Here is a 16,925-nt window from a genome sequence, read left to right as displayed (position 1 = left end):
CACAGCATGGATGCTGATGAGTGCTGTAGGTCTGCCCCGGGATCCAAACCTGGGCCACTGAAATGGAGCATGCCGAACTTAACCACTAGGCCATGGGGCTAGCTCATATCTATGTTTTAGTAGACTTTTCTGTTTCCCAGTATTTTGGTTTCTGTTACAGCATGTCCTTCTATCACATATAGTGAGTAGGTCATTTTAGAGTGATGGTATTCTTTAATAAAATATCTACTTAGGGATTAATTGAGAGATCCTTCTGTTGTGACTGCCTTGTCCTTCCTTCGTTGATTCTACTCTGATTCTCTGTGCCCTTTCTCTGTGCACTGCTATACAAACTGTCTTCATCCTTAAACTGTTTTCTTAGAATGAATGTAACTTTCACCCTCTTCCTTTGTGGGCCTGTTTAGTGAAAAATTGTTTCTGCTCTTCTGTTGGCATGTTAGAGACAAAGTGTTAGGCAGAGCCTCCTTTGTGAAAGCAGAGACCATCAGCATTCATGAACTCGAGCGGCTGATGTCTGTGTTTTACACAGAATGCACTTGGAGAGCACTGCCGTCAGTAACACCCATTACTCTCGTTGGATTCCCTTTGTGAAGTAGAGCTATGCTTGATTTTTGATTAGCTGTCCCCCACCTCGCTTTGAGTTAATCAAAAAAACATGAATGAGTAACATTTAAATTTCGTGTCAAAGAAACCTTGAAAATCATTTCTGGATCTGCCCTGGAGTCTCCTTGGACTCAGCCCAGCGCCTGCACATCTCACATCTCTGTCTTCTTAACCTTTACTTTTGGGCTCTACCTACAGAATTGTATAGTGTATGTATTATGAGCCTGACAGGTTGCTATGTTCTCAGTCGTCAAAGAACTAGATTGTCCTTATTCCGTGCTCCTCAGGAGGACAAGAAAGAGAGGGCTCTCATGTTTTGGGAGATTTTTGAGAAGCACTGAGATGTACATCTTTTTAAACAGGATGTTAAATCCTTGAACATGCCGGTTAATTAAGTTATTTGGGAATTCCTCTATTTCAGTTAGCAAAGCTTTTAGCAAAGCAAAAGGTATTCGAACCACAGTACAGAAATTTCTCCTGCAAGGAGAGTCATCAAACTGGGTTTTACTTTTTAAACAATCAGACACAGAAACATTGCAGGATTGGAAATATTCTTTAGGGTTTTCTTGTTGTTAGGTAGTGATGAAATGTGTCAGTTGGGCTTCTTTTTCCTGTCTTCTGTCATGAGTAGAAATGACTACAGATAGAAATGGTGGTTCTGTGGCAGTTAAACAGGGTTTTTCTACTTTTAAATATTTTTATTGCATGCATGCATTTTTCTTAAAAAAAAAGTGTGTGTAAATATTTTGTTAGAATAAAGCCTTCTCACTATTTTATCCTTAAGCATAACATTTTCAGTCTGCCGCTTTAACCCTTAAAAATGAAACACTACCAATCAATCTTTCTAGTCCGCATGTAATTGCCTAAAGCTAAAATAAAGCTTTTTCTCAGCCAGTTACAGTAGAAATGAGTTAATATATTGGCAACAGAATAACTATCAGCAATCAGCCGTTAGCTGTTTACTAATGAACTCCCAGATGAATGAAAAAATTTCAGAATCAGTGTTTTACTTCAGGCTGTACATGAACTTAACACTTCAGTTGTAGGAAAAGCAACTTATATGCTATATAAATAAATACCAGAGCTTCATCTCAATAAACTGCAGATCTGAAAAATGTTTGGAGCTCAGTTAATAAGTCCATGTTTTAATAGTAAAAGTGCTTTTGCAGGATGTTCCGTAAAGCCTATTCTTGCAGTTAATCTTATACTGAATTTTTTTATTCAATTTTATTTAAAAATAATTGCTGATGCTGTTAAATCTTGTAGGAATTTTGAATCTGAAAAATAGGTTATTTTCCAGTGAATTATGCCTGTGTTTGAAAAGAAGAATGATGGAATGTGAAAGAGTAGAGTGGTAAAAAGTATTGAAAAACAATTGGGAAGAATTAGTTTATGGAAAGAAAAATACCCTTTTTTCAGACAAGACTAGCAGATTTATAAAAGACTGATATTCACACTCTTATTCTTCAGTACTAATGTCATAATAGGAAAATGATGTCAAAAGAGTGTGGAACAAAAATGGGTCACAAAAGTATAATAAAATCATGGAACATAAGATTGGCACTAAAGTGCAGTAAAAAAAAATCACATTACATACTTTGGGGAATGTAAATAGTTTTAAAAAAGAAACTGTCAAGTTATGACACTGGATGAGAAAGAATACTGTCAGTCTATTGACAGTTCATATATAACAACAGAGAGGATAGTTTTGAAATTTAATGTGCTATATCCATTTTAGACTAAAAGAGAATACATTCCTTCTTGATTTTTAATTTCTATTTAGAGATGGTACAGATTGAGGACTACTGAAATATATACACAGGAAGCAGTAAAAAAGGTCTAGAAACCAAACAGAATTGGGTATCCAGTATGGCTAAGTAGTAGTTAAAAATTACTACTGTAGGGTTTTTTCCTCCACCCAGCGTTGATTCTCATAGATTCACAGACAAGCAGAGCTGGGAGGGACTGTCCCAAGTGTCCAGGCCAGTCCCCAGCTTGATGCGAAGTGCAGGGAGGGAGGTGGCTATCGAGGGCTTAACTCTGCATCTGCTTGGTGGGTGGAGCAGGTGCCAGGACTCCAGGTCTCTGCTTTTTAGCCAGGACTGTTTCTCTTATAGCAAAAAATGTGCCTCATACTGAAGAGGAACTTTGATAAATACACACACACACACACACACACACACACTCTTTTTCTTTTTCTTTTACTCAAAAGTTTGTTAAAAAGTTAAGCCATACCTGAACATGTGGTGTACTTCATGGTCAGATAAGGGGTTCTTGGAATTTTCTTTCTTTTTACAAACTATTCAGCCATGCTGATTCAATCACTGCTAAAACAGAGGCAGACACCTATATTTAGTAGATAATATGTACTCTAAATTAATTTAAAATTGTGTGTATGTTAATGAGGGAGGGAGAAGCTAAGTTCTTTATTTTCTTTTTCTGTGTGCAGGTTTCAGCAAACAGATGGTGGAAATTCTTAACAAACATAATATTCAGTTTAGCAGTTTTGATATCTTCTCAGATGAAGAAGTTCGTCAGGGCCTCAAAACCTATTCCAGCTGGCCCACCTATCCCCAGCTGTATGTTTCTGGAGAGCTCGTAGGAGGACTTGACATAATTAAGGTTAGAACTGAGAAATCTGTACCTTATAAAGAGTTTTCACTTAGAGCTTACCTTCATAAGTGCTGTAGTCTAAAGTATACATTTCTTAAGAATCTCTACATTTATTAATATGAATCTGGAATATATACACGGTATTTCTGGTGAGATGATTGAGTAATATTCTGTATTATGATATGACCAAGGAGAGCTATGTTATAATAAATGTTTTCTTAAACTTACATCTATGCTTATTTCAGGAGCTAGAAGCGTCTGAAGAACTAGATACAATTTGCCCCAAAGCTCCCAAATTAGAGGAAAGGTAAGTGTTTTAAAAGTTGCAAATAGTCTACCATTTATTATTTTTAAAATACTTTTTAATTCTCAGTTTTTGCATTGCTCTTCCTATGTAGAAATCAGAATTTGTTTTTTATGCCAATATCATAGTTGTGTTGTTTGCAGTCAAACTAGTCATGCAAACTAGGTCTAATTTAGACTGGAGATATTTTTCACCAGTTTAATGATTATGTGGAGGATATTCTTTGTGTTTATAAAAATATCATTGTCACAATGGAATGACCAAGTTTTAGTTCTCTCTCTGCATTTCAGAGCCAGGATCCAATTGTCTTGGTGGTCAGGTTTTAGTAACAGCTCCTGCTCATGGCCTAATCCTGGCTTACTTGTGTTTTCCTATATGGAGTCCTGATGCCTGCTGCTGTCACTGTCCTGTTAGAACACTGAAAAGGAAATGCTGCGTATGTAGTGCATGTGGAGATTTCTCATGTCCTGTCTAAACCTTGATAACTTAAAATTCAAGGAGATTTTGGAGCTGTAAAATCTGTCTCTCTTTGTTTTATGAAGGATCTCAATCAGCTTTTAGAGATTTTATCTTATAGAAGCTTTGGACTTTGGCCTGTAGGGAGACAAAGGGATTTTTATTATAATAAATATGAATTAATATAGGAGTTTAAAAAGGAATTTATTTTGAAATATAGTAGTATATCAGCCTTTCATAGTCGAGGCTTGAGTTTGTAAGGTAAAACTTCCTCTTGTAATTTTCTTGCCGTTTACATTTTGAGAATTTCTGAAAGTGTTTAATAATAAACACCTCCTTTATCTGTCTTTGATTAATAAAGTAATCCTCATTAATGGTATTCCATATATGTCAATCTGACCTTTAAGTGTCACATTTTCTCAAATAATTTACACTCTTTCATACCTTTTTTATAAGAAGGTAATGCTCCTAGTCCCTTTGTTGACTCCAGTGTCCTCAGTTGCGTTCTTTGCTATATAGTCTGGGTGGCTCATGAAGGCTGTGCGGCCTCAGAAGACTGCCATGCTTTTTATTTGCTTGCATTTGCTTTCAGCTTATTTTTCCCTCTGTTGAGTACACTCTTGCTGTTTATGTCCCTGTCTCCATCAGACCTCTCTCTTTTCTTAATGTGCTGCATCTGTATCGCCTGTGGTTTCAGACACCAAAAGATAACTGGCTAGAATTGTATAGAAAGTAAAATTCAGTATATTTTGAGTAGTAATTTAAACGGCTCCTGGTAAACAATGTGCAGGAGCCCGAGTTCCGGTGCTTGGCGACATCTCTGTGGGTGAGACAGGGGGACTTGGGTTGGTTCCCTGGATCCAGGTAGTTGGGTCACTACGTGAGTGATAAGGATCAGCATTGTGTTCTTTATTTCTGACTGTTTTTTTGAGAATTAGCTAATTGTACTATATTGAAAGTGTACGTGACATAGCTTTGTGCATGATTTGTGAGTTTCATTTGTGATAACTTTATTCTGTGATGAGATTTTGAGCCATGAATGGATCCAGGGTACCCATGGAAGGAGGAGGCCATGGTGATGTGACCACTGTGAGACTTGGAGGTTCTTCAGCAGTCCATTGTTCTGACACGGACAGTTCTGAGATTTGTGACTACACTTTAAGCTCTAGACAGATGGTTAGAATTCCTGACAGCAAGTTAGACCATGATGTTTGAAAGATTGTATATAATATCAAACATAAGGTTAATGTGAGCATTTGATTTAGCAGCTGGTGTTAGTTGGTGTTCCGAGATTCAGCATGTCCCCCTGCAGGTGTGACCTCGTGAGCACTTAATAGTGTAGAGCTTTGCACGGCCTCACGATGGAAAAGGGCACACAAGATCTACTCCTGAAAATTCTGGATGGGCTCAATGTATAGCCCCTTATTGAGCAATTCCTTATTGAATTGGTTATTATTATCTTTTTAGTACTGTGAGTTGATGGGCTTAAATTGCAACTTGAAGGAACATTCGTTGCCTTAAAAAGCCATATTGTGTTTTACAGTGGCTTAGGGAGAGAATGAAATAAAGGAAAATGTCAATGCATTTGCTTGTTTAATACCACTCAAAGCTGTGAACTATCATCCTGCTATCCCTCAAATATGCATGTTACTCATGAAGCGGAGCAAAAGTGGTGTTTAATAATTGAGCTGAGCCATTTTATATCAATTTTCTCTCTTTAGGCTCAAAGTACTGACAAATAAAGCTTCTGTGATGCTCTTTATGAAAGGAAACAAACAGGTAAAGAACTCAAAAATGGTTTTATTTGTAATTTCTTTTGATGTTAACATCTGCGACAAGGGGACACTTAAATCTTTTTTTCCTTGCTTTAGCTAATGAAGCTATAGTGGTATCAGGAAGTTATCCAGGCCTTAATTGGTGCTTATGGAGATCAAACAAAGTAATCTACATTTTGCTTGACTTTATCATCAACATCTCAGTGGGGTGCATTTCTTTCTGCTGCCAAACTTTGTCAGCCAACATGGTCAACACTGTTAACACTTTACTGGTTCTGTTAGTTGCTGGCCCGTCACCATTTGAGTTTGTCAACTCTTGTAGCATGCAGTTTGGTCACTGTACTTCCTGAGTGTAGGGAACCTTCTAGTTCTTGGGTTTGCAGCTCTAGATCCTCCTTCAGAAGTGTCGATGATGGAGCAATAAACCCTAGCTGTATGATGTGTGCTCAATACTTGTTTGATATGGATGGGTGAAACAGCTGGACACTTCTTACTGGTTGTGGGATGGTTCTTAGATCTTTTTTGATGAAAGTACATATTCATTGTGCATTATTTTGAATATCAAGTTTGATAGATCACTCCCACTGGTAGTTTGAGCAGAACTAATTATTATTGGTATTTGGATTGGAGTGGTGGCCTCCAGAAACTGCCTCTGTCCCTTACTTTATTCTCAGTCAGCTGCTGAGGTGGCATGGCTGGAGGGAGTTGGCCCACTTCAGAGATGAGGAGCTAAAACCGAGAGGCAAGGCTGATGGAATAAAGACAGGCAGTTACGTTCAGTCTGCCTCACTTATCAGCCAAGATGTGTTGGGCAAGTCACTTCACTTTGGAGAGCTTCACTTTCCCCTCTTGTGAACAGACAGCATGGTGCCTCACAGGGTGATTTTGAGAATGAGGTTGTGATAACTAGTGTGAAAATTAATATAATTAATATAGTGAGACTGATTAGTTTATATAACTGATTAGTTAATATAACTGTTACAATGAAACTAATAATAACTAAGAAAGTGGTAACATAAATTTCAGCATGTTGTGATCACTAGATTAGGACCTAGATTCTTTGACTGGTTCACTGTATTTATTAAAACAAAATAGAGGACGTTAATAATTTCCAGTAGTGATAAAGTCATCTTTTTTGTTTTTTCTTCTTGGTGATTGTTTAAAGCAGACTTTTACTCTCAAAGATTTTTTTTCTGGAAGCTCTGGAAGGTTTGTACATTTTAGGGATAGAATTATTAACACTCAAGATGTTTATGTGGTGCCAAATCTTTTCTCCAGGAGTAGAGGATCCTGTAGTAGAGGAGGATTTGGGATCCTGTGACATGTAAGAAAGTGTAAGATTTCCATATCCTCAAGAAAGTTTGATACTCTATAATGTAAAGATAAATTTTAAAAATGAGACTAAAAGTCCAGCTGGGAACAGAAAAATGATGATCATAATCATTGCAAAAAGCTTAAATGAGTTGAGATCACCTGTATGAGTGAAGTAGAGAAGGAACTGAAGTCTCAGGAGAGTGTTGAGGTTTGACTTAGAGGAACTTTTTGACCTCAGAGATTGTAAGTGACTAGAACACGTCATCTCCAGTGTTAGAGACCGAAATAAGTGTGTGGGCTGTGCATCCGGGACGCTGTGTGAGTGGGTCAGTTCTTGAAGGTGCAGGGAGTGTGAGGTGGCCTCCTGAGTTCTCACCTCTCTGACTGCTCTTTGACGGGAGAGGCACTGGGAAGCTCGTCATAGTGGCGCCACATCGTTAAGTGCCATCCTGGTTGACAAAGGATTAGATACAGCCATGCCAGCGGGCCATACCAAAAATGTAAGGCATCTTACTTTTTTTTTTCCCCCTAAATTTAGGAAGCTAAATGTGGATTCAGCAAACAAATTCTGGAAATACTAAATAGTACTGGGTAAGTCAGTCTTGTTTTCAAATGATACATTTAAGAAAATCCAGCTTTCCAGTTATGCCACTGATGCTATTCAGTTGTTATGTCTATATTCATATATTTTTATCTGTCAGTTTGTTTTTACCATAATTTATTGAAAATGCTTTAATTTAGACCACGGTAGAATTTTCTGGCCAGTGTCAACCTATTGGTAACATAAAGGAGGTTCTCAGGGAACCACTGAAATAACTGTTTGTCTGCTTTCTTAGAGGAAAGTTAATAGCTAAGTCCTTAACAGGCATAAAGATATTTTAGGGAAAGTGTATTATAGATTTTTAATTTTCTTTAAAAAGTGTTCTAGTTTTAAACAGCTCACGAAACTGATAGGGCACATGTTAAGGTCCATTCTCTGGATCTGAGAGGTGGGCTAAGTTAAATTGCACTGCCTATGCTTTTGATCTGCCCAGTGATGAAGCTGCCAGGTAAGAAAATTGCAATTGATTTTTGTGATTAAAAACAAAACCAATATGTCTGTTATACCTCGATTAAAAAAACCCACTTATGTGAAGATATTTAGCACATGATCTATAAGGTTTGTCAAATGGTTTTGCTTATTTCTCTTCCTTATTTCTTACTTCATGATTGCTTCTTTTTAATATTATAAGTATTCTGATCATAGCTTTAAACGTATTAGCCAACCCTATGAAGTTACGGGGAAAGTGATCTTCAAAGTATTTAGACATTTTTGGGCAGGGTTGAAAGGAGTTGAGAAGCACAGGTTTACATACATCTTTAGAGATGTGAAAAGAATGGTTGATTTCTTCAAATGACTGACATCTCACAGAGGAGAGTGTAGTCGGTCTGTTGTTCCGTGGCCTCTAGCCTGCCCCTTCTTCACCCTGCTGTTGGCCTAGGGGAGGCTGGCTTGGTTTTGGTCATCATTTATTTCGGTCCCCTTTCCATCTCCCTTCTGCCACAGCTCCACAGTGAGACACACTCAGTCCACCTCTCCCTAGCCCAAGCTGTCCCCTCCGGGCATGCTTCTGCAGGGTCATGAGGCAGGACGTGACAACATTGGGCCTGTCTCAGCTCATGTATTTGGTGAAAAATCTTTATAACTTTGCTTTCTGTCTAATCCAGATTGGATTGGAAGTGCCAGTTATCCTAGAGCAGAGGGGTTTCTTTGGGAGAGAATGCCCTCCCAGCTCTAGACTTGGTAAGCAGGATCGGCTCTGTGATGAATGAGGCCATGGGGACCTCTGAGATTCTTTTAGGTTGAACAGACCACGATCTTGCTGGGAGTCATAAGTATGTGGAGAAGGCTCTTTGCTTTTTATTCCTTTTCCTCTGTCCTTGCACTTACCATTTCCTTCGCTAGGCAGAATACACATGCCTTGAGGGCCTGAGTACCAAGTGTATATTGAGGTGGGAAAGGTACCCTTTATAAGGAACTTGTAGGAGATGTCCTGGCTTTTATGATTCTGCGTCCCTACGCTGGGCCCAGTACTGCTTAGGTTCCCTATAGATAGTTCTGTAGCTCCTTATTTTTATCATACTATTTAGATTAGGAGATCTGCCTTCTTTAGTTCAGCTTGAAGAGAGACTTACCTTGTGAGGGTCTTTTTTAAATCTTTGCTCTTCTTTCAGACATCCAGTTTTTGGTACTTGGTGCTGATTAAATATTAAGTGGATTAGTTGGCTTATTTGTTTGAGTGTTTCCTGCACCATGGACAGTTTTCTTGGGAACTTGTTTACTAAGTAAATAAGATTTTTTCGTATATGAAGGTGATTTTGGTTTTATGAAAACTGAAATTTGTTTTTCCTATGTGACATTTTCTTTGGCCAATTTTTGGACCTGCACATATCCCTATTTTCTCCCTGCAGGGATTCAGTCATATGTTCATACGAATTCTTACTACCTTAGAATGAAATCCTTCTGAGTAGATATGGTTGGAGTTTCAAGCAGTGATTTTTCGTTTATTTATACGAGTAATGTTCATTATACAGTATAAAGCCACAACACTTTCACTGGTTTTGTGCATATTGAAAATAGCATGTGTGTTCGGAAATAAGTTTATTTCTGTGTGGAAAGCAGACCTCCATAAGGCTGTGTTCATTGGCAGTGTGGTTATCCTGGCTGGTGAGCCCCCAGCCTAGCCAGTGCTCACCACCCTCTGTGTCCATGGGAAGCAGAGCTGCTCCCTCCTGCTCCAACAGCTTCCAGTAGGTTAAGAAGCAGCAGCCTGGGGTCGGAGCTGGAAATGGAGTGAGAGTGTTAACGACAGGCCCATGTAAAGGATGAGCATGAATCTGTCCTGGGGGTTGGCAAACTGCAGCTGGCTACCTACTTTTGTGAAGAGTTTTATTGGAACTCGGCCACACCCATTCCTCACTGCCTGCCGGGCTGTTTCTGTGCTGTGCAGCAGAGACGGGATGGCCTGCAGACCCTCAGTGTTTACTGTGTCACACTCGAAGAGAGTTTGCTGACCCCTGTCTAACCCAATATTGTTTAGAGAAACATCCAGATAACGTTGTATCTTAGAGTGATTTACTCTGTGTTGTATCTACCAGATTAAAAAGTAAAATCATTTCCATTTTTCCACAGTAAGTTTTATTAGCAACAAAATAGTTTATGTACTTTTCTTGACTGTTTTTAAAACACAAAATAGGTTTTAAAATTTTTGTTTAAAACTATATTTCCTGTTAAAATGTTTTCTCCTTTTTGTAGTGTTGATTATGAGACGTTTGATATATTGGAGGATGAAGAAGTAAGTTTTCTTTTATGTCCTTTGTCTTAGTTTTAATCATTAGGGTCTGATAGGAAGGTTTCAGGGTTCCTCTTGTTTCCGTAGGTTCGGCAGGGGTTAAAAGCTTACTCCAATTGGCCAACATACCCTCAGCTGTATGTGAAAGGGGAGCTTGTTGGAGGTCTGGATATCGTTAAGGTAAGGTTGGAATTCATCTGGTGTCCTAAAGAACTGAAAATTTTGGCATGTTTAATAATTATTATTTCATGTTGAACAGAAACTTCGAGGTTGTCCTTGACGCCTTTCTTTTCTGGTCTCGTATCCAGTCACTTCCAGATTAGTATTACCATTTGTATGACCATAAAATCTTGTCATTCTCATTGTCGCTGCTGTATTGCACTATTCTCACCTGAGCTGGTCGCATCCTCTCTGTTACCGTGGGCCTCTCCTGCTGCTCCGGGTCCTCTGCAGAACTTCCGTGGCCCCCAAGGGATTGCTGGCTAAAGTCCAAACTCTGTGGCTTAAGTTATATGGCAAGCTCAAAATTTGATTTTACTCACACCGTACTAATTCCAGTAGAACTTTCTTCCCTGTTTTCAGATTTTTTTCACCCTGTCTCCTCAGCTTTAGATTCCCTTGCGTATTCCATAATTAAATCTGTTTTCCATATTTAAAGGCCTCTCTTGTCTGTGAATTGTTTAGATTCTTCCAGCCAGAAATGTTTGTTTTGCTCCTGCTCCTGAAGTTCTCCTGTCCTTTTATATTTATATATTATAATTATTATATTATTTTCTCATGTCTTTCTGCCTTACTCACATGCACTTGGGTGATGGAGTGAAGAAAGAGCACCGGGCCGTGGGCGGGAAACCTGAGTCCCAGTGCTGGCCTGGCCTTGCTGGCCATGCCACAGAAGCCTGAGGTCACTGACCTCAGTTTTCTAAAGGAAAATGAGGATTGCATTAGGTCATCTCCAAGACCCACTTTGAGTCTCAGATGCTACAAAATTGGTTAGCTCTCTCAGATTGTAAGCATATTTTCGGAGGATGCTGTTTCTTATACGTCTTTGATGATTAATTTCCTTCATTGGTTTGCTTAAAGTAAACGCTCATAGAATTTTAAATGGGCCAGATTTTCCTTATAGAATTTGAAGTCTGGAGCTTAGGGCGCCTCCACCTAACAGCACCTGTGTGCTCCATAGCTCTACTGGTTAGCCCACAACAACAGAGGGAAGCTGCAGCTTTAAATCCTCAAACCCACACCCCAGGCCCACCCTGCGTAGCGGGTGTTGGAGGAGGGTGGCCGTGGGTGGGTACAGGAGAGGGCCTGAGCAGCATGAACTTCCATAAAGTCGGGCTGGTGGAGCTACTCCGGTGCTCAGCGCTTCCTCCTGCCTTACCCGTTAGAGGATTTTCTCTGGAGTCAGATCTCTGACGTTTTAAGTGGAAAGCAAGTAGTAAGCAGTACTGCTTCTAGGTATGTTGTAAACTGAAAGTTTTTAACTCGTACTTTCTTAACATGGAAGAACTCTAGCCCGTCCCTGTCAGCTCTGTGAGCCGGTAGGTTTTAGAAACACAGGCGTGAGCGCCTTTGACTGCAGAGGCTGCTCCTCCTGCGATTTTGTTCACATGGGTTTCATCTCTTGCCGAGTTCCACGTTTGACATCATAGTTCTTAAGCAAGTCACTGAGGCATTTTTCCTACTAAACTCTCTCATTCCTGGAGAGAAAAAAAAAGGTTTGACATAGTAGCTTTTGATAGCCCTGAAGCAACAATAGATCTGCATTTGTTATTTTATATATATTTTTTATTTTTGTAAGCACAGTCTTCAAACCCCAAATACTCTTGAGCCTGTTCTTGTCTGAATGTTTTATAGCCTGTACCTTAGCCATTGGTAACTCTTGGGAAGATACAATCAATAAATCTCATTTAATTCTAAAGCTGAGCAGCATGGGCACTTCTTTTTAGGTTATAACAGGGTGTTATATGACTTTCTATGTTCACCTGCTAAGAACATATACATTTGGAAATTTGTGATATTGTTAACATTTTTCTTTGAGAAGATAACTGGGAACAGCTCTTTAGTTGCCATTTTGGTCGGTTTCTTACCGAGTGCAGTTCTTCACCTTCAGGTCAGTTATAGCATCAGTTATGTTCCAGGCGGGTTCATTCTGGCTGGCCTCTGTAGGAGCGTTGAGTCCTTTTTTTTGTTGAATGGGTGGTTGAATAAATGAATTACTCAGTAACTCAATGACTCAGTCTAATGTCCTGAGAAAAATAGCTACTAATATGTGCTCAGTGAGTTCATCTTACCTCTAAAGAGTGAACAGTTCACTCCTGCAGAATGTTTGGACTGAAAACACTTTGTTTAGAGAGAGTCAGAATATTTTGATCAGGTTGCTGTTTAAACTGCTGGCTCGAATTCACAGCAGTGATGTTGATGAGAATCGCTGTGTGGAAGGACTTGCACTGGGCCAGGCGTACTGCTGGAGTGCTTCCCCTAGGTTACTTCCTGTCATGCTCCCCGCAGCCTGACAGAGGCGCGTTCTCATTCTTGGTCAGCAGATGAGGAAGCGCAGACTGAGAAGTTGAGTGAGCTGTCTGCCATCTCAGGGCCAGTGAGCTGTTGAGTCCAGATTCTACCTGAGGGCTGCCCGGCCTCGCCACTGTGCTGCATGGAACTGCCTTCTGAGCCGTGTGCTCAGAAGAGTCCTGCTTTGTCCTTTGGTGCCGCAGGATCTCTGCTTGTTAAATGAGTAGAAGATGCCAAGACATCACTGAGGGTTGTCGAGTTCATATGACAGTCACGCCTATTTGGGTTTAATCCAGAGAGGAGCTCAAGTGGGTTTTTGTGGCTTTATTGATTGATAACCTGAAATGTTACATCAGATTAAATGTTTATCTTAGACTAGAATATCTTATTTATCCTTTATTGTCACATTTTAAACTTGATGCTGTATTCCAAATGTTAATTCTGAAAGATGGGCACAAGGAGTTTCTGAATTATTACGTCTTTTTCATGGTTTCTGGCCTTTACGTTTACATGTACATGCTAGTACTGTGGCTTTTCCAGGTTGGATTGAGAGTGGAGCCTGTTTACCACTTGTGGTGCAGCAGTGTCACGTGCATTGTATGTGAGTGGATGTTAACATGACATTGCTGCTTCAATCACTCAAAGTTTTTCCCCTACTTATTGCTGTTTAAATATGAGCCTTCATCGTTTTGCTCCAATTGCTATGTTCGCTAATGCTAAATAATCTGTTGGTTTTAGGATACATTTTAAACTTTATTTTGTAATCTGATAGTGTGCTCAGTTTTTATGGCATAATATTTAGTTTGAGTGTGTTGGTAGACTGGAGTTTTAATCCAATAAGGTATTTCTTTAGTTCTCTGATATAGTTGCAATCTGTAATTATTTAAATGTTTTCATTTTTTATATATACATATACATATTATTTTCTTTTTTTTATTTTTAGGAACTGAAAGAAAATGGTGAATTGATGCCTATACTGAAAGGAGAAAATTAATAAATGTTAAACTTGGTGCCCAACTATTGCAAGAGATATTTAATTACAGTGGAGCAGTTCATGATTTAGTCCTCAGAAATGGACTAGGAGTAGAAGAATGCTTCTTACCCAGTTACACTTTGTGTATTTCACAAGGTTGTGCTAAATAAATGTATGTTACATTTTTTCCACCAAAAATACAATGCAATAAACATATTCAAATTCAATTAAAATAATTGTGTAAAAAAAGTGTTTTTATAGTGATGTTAAACATACCATTACTGTAATTAACCCACTTTAAATCTTTTTCATAATATGTGGGCATCTTGTAGCAGTTAAGAAATAGATAGTTATCAGAAAATGGAGAACTGTGACAGAGTCTGTAACCCACAATAGTATTTAGAACAACTCATAGAACAAACCAATGGCTCCCCACGCTGGCCAAAGATCTCTTTACAGCTTGGAAAAATTCAACTGAAAATCTTTTCTGATACCATCACTGAGCTTGGCACTGGTAAAATTGCAGAGGCAGTGTAGGGCATCTGCACCTTCAGAGATGCGTTTCAGAAAGCACCAGTAGTGTGTTACCAAGAAACATTAAGAGGAAGAGGGCTTCTCTTTGAGTATGTTACAGCAAGCACTTTTTTAAAAACAGGTAGAAGAATGAGTGGCTGTGACAAAGAACAGAAGAGTGTTATCAGTTTGTGTTAAGCACCACAGCTTATTTTAATCATTGTATTGAAAGTATTGATTTAGCCCTTACATAGGTTGAGATCATGCTGAGGTCCATGAAAATTTCAACAGTATTTTTGATCCTGAATCTAACTTATTAAAAAAATAGTTGATCTGTTAGGCCTCTGTTGCGCATACCTTAAACAGGATAGCTGGATTTACCTCCGTGGTTCATAGATGGTTTTTTTGGGTACCCAGGGCACCTGTGACCTTTATTAAATTTTCCCAGCCTGTTGATCTGTGTGGTTAAGTGTCTGGTGGTAGTAAGGAAAGGGGCGTGAAGTCGGCAATTTAGATAAGAGAGACGGGAGGAGATGCTATGGGTCTGGTGAAGGTTGGCCTTTGCCACGGCCTGGTAGTCCTGTCTCTTGAGCGTCAGGCTCTTTCCCAGCCTTGTCTGATTGTGTAAAGAAGAGAGAGCTGATTCTGTTGGGTGTATGTTACAAAGGGCAGTCTGCACAAGATTATAAAGGTGGACACAGCCGTTTTCCTTCCTGCCAGAGGAGAACACCCATCATGGCAGATTTTCTTGCCACTCTGTGTAATTAGATGGACTTCTTTTGGGCATTGGTCTGTGAACTTCTTTCTTCCATTTAAAACATAAGTCATTGTATAAGTAAAACCTTTAAAATGCCAATGGGACTGGAATTTTAACTGACATTTTATTAAGCTGTTGGCTTCAAGGATGTGTGTGAGAGGCCAGCCTGGTGGCGCAGCGGTAAAGTTCACACATTACGCTTTGGCGGCCCAGGGTTCAGATCCTGGGTGCGGACATGGCACCGCTTGGCATGCCATGCTGTGATAGGTGTCCCACATATAAAGTAGAGGAAGATGGGCACGGATGTTAGCTCAGGGCCAGTCTTCCTCAGCAAAAAGAGGAGGGTTGGCAGCAGTTAGGTCAGGGCTAATCTTCCTCAAAAAACAAAAAGGATGTGTGTGAATCATGGAAGGGGAGTCCATCATTTTGTTGTCTACTTTATCCTAACCTTAAATCATTTGCATACCACTTTCATGATTTTTGCTCTGTGAATGAGTGCCACCTGTCCTATTACATTTTCTACTGAGTCAACCTTTAACTTCACCTTGTCCTAAGCAAGAATATCTTTGCTATCACAGATTTGATAGGCTGTTTTTTTTCCCTAAGACACATTCAAGTAGACAAAATGCATCACTTTTAACATAAATGACCACCTCCAATTTGGGAACCGCTGTTCGGGCCAAAGGCTGTTGCTCTGATAGTGTAAGATGCTTCACGCATTTTAGGACGACCCTCCTTTCCCTTTGGTTGGCTCCTGCATGACGCAGAGCTTCGATGGTAGCATCCTTGGTGGAACATCATGGTTTGAGTTGGGATGAGTGCTCAGAGTTGTCAGGAGTTGTCACTGTGGTGAGCCTGAGTTTATTCTTTTTTCTCTTAAATTCTGTTAGTTGTTGGCTCTGTTGACTCCAAGTATGATGGAGTGACAGCGGAGCATATTTCTGTCTTACAGGTGTTTCTAGTTAGACATTGGGAAGGGCAAGAGATCTTGTTAATGCAAACTGATAGCCATTCCTAATCTGATTTTATTAGGTGTATTTTAGGAGTAAGGTAAGCGATTCTTGGGCCCAGTTGAACTTAATTCCATAGGCTATCCCTGATCAAATTTTCTAACAAAATTGAGCCTGCCCTTGTAGTAACGTTTTGTCAAAATTGAAATCTTCTCTCTGATCCACAAATCCTAGAGACAAAATTGTTCCCAGCACTTGAGAGACTGTCAGCAGGGAAAGGCGACAGTGTGTCATTTGGATGTTGCCCCAAGTCTGAGCTTTCTTGGGAGCTTGTGATGGGAGGGAACTTCCAGGCAGGTGCTTTGCGAGGATTTTAGCAAGTTGGGATGTTTTGGAAGAGTAGGGACACCTGTGTGGATAGAGGGGCTGAGCCACACTGCAGGTGCCAGAAGTACTGACACGCTTTTGGGGAACAGGGGCCCTCCGTATGCCCCAGCTCTGCCAGTGACTCGCCTTCACAACCTCCCTGAGCTTGAGTTTACTTGTGAAAAGGAGAGCATCGTGGCGCCCTGAGGGCTGTGGAGGGCAGGTAAACCAGCAAGGTACTCAGGACAGCTGGCGCTGTCGGAGCCTCTCCGTGAGGGGCAGCTGCCATTATGACTTTTCTCTTAGCCCTTGGGAACCAAACCTCCCATCCTCAGGATTGCCCTTCCAGGAAGTGACTGTTGAAAGGAACCAGAAAGCCCGGAGGTAACTTCCTTTTGAGGAAAGAGTTCTTAGGGAACTGGTATCCACTTGGGGAAATAAGCCTGCAGGAATGGACT

The 16,925-nt window shown here is 39.9% G+C and overlaps 1 protein-coding gene across 1 annotated transcript in view; it reads left to right on the top strand.

Moving 5' to 3' along the window:
* GLRX3 (glutaredoxin 3) overlaps window positions 1-14,117 on the top strand; it is a 32,751-nt gene extending 18,634 nt beyond the window's left edge. The window contains exons 5-11 of the mRNA XM_044748547.2: window positions 3,053-3,225; window positions 3,462-3,523; window positions 5,698-5,755; window positions 7,604-7,656; window positions 10,361-10,400; window positions 10,485-10,577; window positions 13,852-14,117. Of these exons, the coding sequence (XP_044604482.1) occupies window positions 3,053-3,225; window positions 3,462-3,523; window positions 5,698-5,755; window positions 7,604-7,656; window positions 10,361-10,400; window positions 10,485-10,577; window positions 13,852-13,902 (530 nt within the window). The 3' untranslated portion in view covers window positions 13,903-14,117. The remainder of the gene's footprint in view (window positions 1-3,052; window positions 3,226-3,461; window positions 3,524-5,697; window positions 5,756-7,603; window positions 7,657-10,360; window positions 10,401-10,484; window positions 10,578-13,851) is intronic.
* The last annotated feature ends 2,808 nt before the right edge of the window (window positions 14,118-16,925 follow it).

The sequence above is a fragment of the Equus asinus genome, chromosome 2 (assembly GCF_041296235.1).
Source record: "Equus asinus isolate D_3611 breed Donkey chromosome 2, EquAss-T2T_v2, whole genome shotgun sequence".
Taxonomy (NCBI): Eukaryota; Metazoa; Chordata; class Mammalia; order Perissodactyla; family Equidae; genus Equus; species Equus asinus.
Note: the sequence above shows the minus strand (reverse complement) of the source record. Positions and strands in the feature narration are given on the sequence as shown.